Source organism: Polyergus mexicanus, unplaced genomic scaffold, assembly GCF_030449975.1.
Source record: "Polyergus mexicanus isolate NDT 795.1 unplaced genomic scaffold, iyPolMexi1.0 SCAF_39, whole genome shotgun sequence".
Classification (NCBI taxonomy): Eukaryota; Metazoa; Arthropoda; class Insecta; order Hymenoptera; family Formicidae; genus Polyergus; species Polyergus mexicanus.
The window spans coordinates 182,745-188,744 of record NW_027223359.1 but is presented as its reverse complement, the minus strand read 5'-3'; the positions used below and the strand labels follow the sequence as shown (position 1 = coordinate 188,744).

Genomic DNA, 6,000 nt, shown 5'->3' with positions numbered 1-6,000 from the left:
AACAACGCACGAACTTTAAATTTACGTCCTTCGATGGTACGAAGTATTACCCATGCGGTGGCTAGTAACACGTTCGGCGGATTTTTCAGCGGCGAATGAATCGTTTGAACGGAAGCGACGGCGGTCTCGTTCTTTATCTCAGGGGCGGCTGAGCCGCTCGGTTGAGCGTTAAGCGTTTTGTTTTCCGAAACAGAATTTTCACTAATCTTCTGTACTGGTATATTCGAGTCACGATGCAAGAGCGTATGATGTGCTCGTAGGCACAAATTACAGCGTTTTTTACTCTGGCATGAGGTCGGGAAATGGCCGATCTTTAAACAATTAAAGCAACATTTGTGCGATTTGAGAAACTGAGTTCTCTGTTCGACGGATTTACGCTTAAACTCGTCGCATAACATCAAATTATGATTGCCGGAACAATTCAAACATTTTTCGGTGGCTACGTTATTCACCGAGGCCCGATTAGAGCCTTTATTTTTATGAGACGAAGTATCGGCATTTAACTTAGAATGATCGGTTAGTCCTCGAATTCGCAGCGTCATAAACTCTCGAATCTCTTCATACGTCGGAGATGCGGTTGATTTACCGCGTTGCAGATTCCACTCATTACGTGTGCGTGGACTAAATTTTTGCGAAACAATATAGACTAATAAGTCATCCCATTTTTCAACAGGACTGCCTAAATTTGTTAACGCGGCTAATGACGCGGCAACGGTATCGCGTAAACCTTTGAGTTCGACAGCGTATTCCGTTTTCATAATAGGCAAATCAGCGAAAGCATGAATATGCGCATGAATAATCGCGTTTTGATTATCGTACTCTTCGATAAGTAATTTCCACGCACCATCGTAATTTGCGTCTGCAATCTTAACATGATTAATTAATACAGCGGCTTCGCCCGTGACACTGGCTTTTAAATAATGTAATTTCTGCGTATTCGACAGCGATTCTTTCGAGGCGACGAGCGATTCGAATATTCCGCGGAAGTTTTCCCATTCCGCGAAATTACCGGAAAATTTCGGCAACGGGATTCGTGGTAATTGCAATGAAACCGCACCAGACAATTCGCGAGAAGAAATGTCGCTTACCGATGATGCCGCAGTCGGGTCGCACCGGGAGAATTTACCTATCACGTCTGCGAGGTAGTCCGCCGCTTCATGGTAGACGTCCTCGGCCGTAAAGAATTCTTCCTCGGTGAAGTATTGGATTGTACGCTGTTCGTCGGCCGTTGCTATTTGCTGAAGCTGGACGTTGAGACGTTGACACCTTTCCCATAATGTCTCCAAGGCGTCCAGTCGACTCTTCGCCTTGTATTGCGTGACGTTGGCCTTGCCCATTTTCTTAAAGTTGGGGAACACTCGCTTCATCGAGCTTATTGTAATAGATTGCTCGATGAGGAGGCCCTGCAGCGAGTCCGTCATGACGGTAGGCCGATAAGATGAAGCCTTTCAGCAACAATTTACCACCTTTTGGTTGTAGAGATGCCGAAGCGTGACGACAGTCCGTCGCACGCCTATGTGCGAAGACGCACTATAATTTTCACTTAACAGTGCGGCGCGCTAAAGCGTGCGACAACTATGTGTAACTGCGGATTACGCAGGTCGCACTCTAAGGTGCGGAGTGCTAAAGAGCACAAAGATTGCACTTAAGCTGTGCAAAGCGCTAAGAAGCACGAGATTTGCGCGGCACTGCGGATTACGCAGGACGCACTTTGATGTGCGGAGTGTTAAAGAGCACAAAGATTGCACTTAAGCTGTGCAAAGCGCTAAGAAGCGCGAGATTTGCGCGGCACTGCGGATTACGCAGGGCGCAAATAATAATGATACGTTGTGCTTAAGAGCACAACTTTAATAATGCAAAGGGATGTAAAGTTGACTACGCGCACTTTATTTTCCCGGAAGTCCTTTCAACGCACTCGCGTTATTATTTACGGCAGCGGAATGCGGATAGATGTTTTGATATCGCGCACCGTCTCCGTCTCGCGATAGTTTTTGTAAGTGCTGTTACCTTAGCGTGTCAGCGTTCTCACTCGCAATCCGCGAACTGATTACCGAATCACTATCTGTTTTTCCAAAATCCGGCTCGAAGGACCATTTAATGTAGCAGCGCCTTCGAATTACACGTCCACATTAACAGAATTTATTTGTTTCGCCGATCGGAGAGATAGGACGTAAATGATTTGTCCAGGTTTAGTTTGTTGAAAAGTGTTTATTCCTTTCGACACCAACCCGGACCGTCTTAGGTAATCGCACGCGACAGCAAGATATAATCGGACACGCGAATTATCGTTTTAACTCTAACTATATGAGTGTTAGACTTTCGGTGTGCTCCCGGTGAAGGCTTGCGACGAAATGAGTTAACGAAAAGCCCTTCTTTCCGATCCACGCACAAGAATCCCGGTCGATACGTGTACCACAAAAAAAAGGAGGAATTTCGATCGTTCGATTCCGAGAGCCAATCGGCTATCGACAACGGGAGTGGTGCACTTGGACACAGTACAATTGGACACGGTGCAAATGGACACGTTACAAATGGACACGAGATTGTGCACACGGTTCAATTGGACACAGTGCATTTGGACACAGTAATTTTGGATACAGTAGCTTTTGGACACATAAGAAAATACGCATCGTTTACTTGGACACCGCTCAATTGGACACTGTTCATTTGGACACCGTTCGTTTGGACATAGAAAGATGCGCACCGTTCATTTGGACACCGTTCGTTTGGACACCGTTATTTGCCCACCGTTCGTTTGGACACCGTTCATTTGCCCACTGTTCGTTTGGACACCGTTCATTTGCCCACCGTTCGTTTGGACACCGTTCATTTGCCCACCGTTCGTTTGGACACCGTTCATTTGGACACCAAAATTTGATTTAAGTTATACGACGTAATCCACACCAAATTTTTGTTTTAAATAAGAAATAGGTTTGGGTTAGGTTATATCTTCCGGAAGTGGAGCCCCCCCGCAGGGGGGGCGGAACCCACTGTATCCATGCATGACATCCAAATATGCGAAAGGCTAAACAAAGTGCTAAAAGCAATGTAAAATTAATGACATCAGTATCAGAGATATATAAGTATGAATATATTTTATTTTGACAGATATTATAACCTTCAAATGTATCTCCTTTTCACGATTTCATATTTTACATAGATTTACCAGTATAAAGTGTTATAAGAATACTGATTATATTTTCCCAAAATGATTTTTATTTCTCTCCATCTGTTACATATTCAAACAAACAGTGCGCATGTTTCTGTGTACAAATGAACGGTGTCCAAACGAACGGTGGGCAAATGAACAGTGTCCAAACGAACGGTGGGCAAATGAACGGTGTCCAAACGAACAGTGGGCAAATGAACGGTGTCCAAACGAACGGTGGGCAAATGAACGGTGTCCAAACGAACGGTGGGCAAATAACGGTGTCCAAACAAACGGTGTCCAAATGAACAGTGTCCAATTGAGCGGTGTCCAAGTAAACGATGCGTATTTTCTTATGTGTCCAAAAGCTACTGTATCCAAAATTACTGTGTCCAAATGCACTGTGTCCAATTGAACCGTGTGCAAAATCTCGTGTCCATTTGTAACGTGTCCATTTGCACCGTGTTCAATTGTACTGTGTCCAAGTGAAGGCCACTCGATCACACACCGCCCCACGAGAGAAACCGCGAAGAAAGAGGCGACGCGCACCTTCTCGAAATATTAAACGAAATACGCACGGAAGTAAAATCATTAAACAGGCGAGTAACGCGAGTAGAAGACGCGATTATGGAATTACCACGTCACGGATATAACCGCTCAGAAGACGGTAACAACGCGTTTAATGGAACATACGGACGAACCGCACGCGACATCAGAAGTCGACGAAGCACCGCTCCGAATTACTTACCGTTAAAAGAAGCAAGAGCAATGATTCCCGAATTTGACGGAACATCGCGACATAAGTTATTAGAATTTTTAAATGCATGCACGTACGCCGTTCAAGACATATGTGGTGGTTGTGTGGTTGTGTTCGAAGATAGGATGTCGATTGAAAGGTAGAATGCGTGGTCTATGTATCGACAATAAATATATTCTCCTGATTATATATGTACAAGTGTTAAATTTTGTGTGGCCCTGAAAAGGGCCGATTGCGTCGCGTTTAGCGACTCCTACGCGTGGCGAGGTTTTCTCGCCACGAGATGTGTGGTGTGGTTCGAGTCCACTGCAAGGGTCCTTGCCCGGACGTGCCCCTGGGCTTCGCCGGTGTGGAAACCGCTCGCCGGATACGTGTGGAGGCCTGGTGATATGCTGCCTCTGTTTGCGTGGCCGTCGTCCTGGTGGTGGCCTCCCAGTCGGAGTCGGAGGACTGCGTGGCCCGCTCCTGTTTCTGCGGTTGTCGGTGTTGCGTGCCGCGATGTACCAGGCTGCGACGATCCGTCTGGGTGGCCCGCTCCTGTTTGTCGCCTCTTTTTGCGTCGCTCCTGGGAGGTGTCAGCGCCGGTGGTGTCAGGAGTGCTGGCACCGTTCCTGGATAGGAGGGTGATGTATACCTCCTCAGTCGTATGTCCCAGGTAGCGAGCAGGCTTCTTGGAGGACGTGTGAAGTTGACGGCCGGTATCTCCAGCGGCTCCAGCTTCCAGGGCAGTAATGACCACTGTACCCGCTTGGCTGGTGGTTCGCTAGTTCGCTGTGTGCCCTCCTGGTCCGCTCTATGCCGTAGGTCGGCCCCTGGTGAACGGGGCGGCAGCGGTCGTGAAGGCGAACCTGTTAGGGCGCTGTTTAACAGCTTTTTGACGCTCTAAGCGTATATCAAAAGAGTCGTGCTCACGTATCTGTTGCTTGCGCTCTCGAAAGCGTGAGCAGACTGCTCTGCCTTGTCGCTTCGCTACCTTATATACTGTTGTTGATGGTATTCTGATAGCGAGATTTTGGTTTGCCCAATTCGCCGCCTCGCGGTTAGGTATTTGACTACCTGAGCTGTTATTCACGTGCTTATCGCGTGCTCTTCGTCCTGTGCGCGGCACGTGCTCAGCGCGTGGTTCTTGTTGTACGCGTGGCACGTGATTAGCGCGTGGACCTTTATTTCCCGCGAGTATTTCGCGCGCCTTATATGGCATGCGTTTCTACTTGGTGGTGGATTATCCGCCACAACATACATCCCGCGGATGAAGAATCATTAATCCGAGCAATATTATTTACAAAACTGAAAGGAAAAGCCATGCAGGATTTCGAGACACGAAATATTCAGACGTTCGCCGAATTAAAACAACTCGAGACTTGTTAACTGTCTAAACAAAGTACTACGCACTTACAAATCGAGTTCAATTCCTTAAAACAAAAGCCGAATGAAACTGCGCACGCTTTCGGACAACGTGTTGATTTACTAGTGATGAAATTATATCGAAGGAAAGGAGCATTCCGAAACCTCAAAACGCACGATTCAACAAACAATCCAAGAGCAGGCATTAATAAATTTCCAAATCGGGTTACACGACGAATTACAAGTGCTCGTACGCGCGCAGCGATATACGACGCTCCAAGAAGCGATAACGGGCGCGAGCGCCGAAGAAAAACTCAGACCGGGAACAGCGAGAACAAGTGGTTTTGCTAATAAAAATAAAACCGAATTTAGTTACTCGCGAAATAGTCGAAATCCGACACCGCAATGCTTTAAATGCGGAAAAAACGGACATTTCGGACGCGATTGCCGTAGCAGCCGATACGCGTTCCCGAAGCCGGAAAAACCCTCGCGAATAAACGCGATAAATAAATACTGCTCGCATTGCAAAAGAACAGGACACAGCCGCGACGAATGCTGGAGTCTAAAAGGAAAACCGAAAAACAATACAATTAAACTAAAAGTCGGAAATCAGCAAAAAACGCGCGACGAAAATATACGCGATCGAAAGAAACCGCGACAACAAAACAGAAACGCCGATAGCGCAAGTAGCAGCAGCGAAGACGAGCAGGAGGAAACGAGAAAGAGACAACCGCGACCTGCATCTGAGTAT

The 6,000-nt window shown here is 47.0% G+C and overlaps 1 protein-coding gene across 1 annotated transcript; it reads right to left on the bottom strand.

The window, feature by feature from the left end:
- Positions 1-25: 25 nt before the first annotated feature.
- LOC138943782 (uncharacterized) lies at positions 26-1,421 on the bottom strand (the record flags this gene model as incomplete). Its single annotated transcript, XM_070314722.1, has 1 exon — positions 26-1,421. A coding segment is annotated over exon 1 (1,396 nt), but the record flags the coding sequence as incomplete, so codon positions are not given.
- Between the last annotated feature and the right edge of the window lie 4,579 nt (positions 1,422-6,000).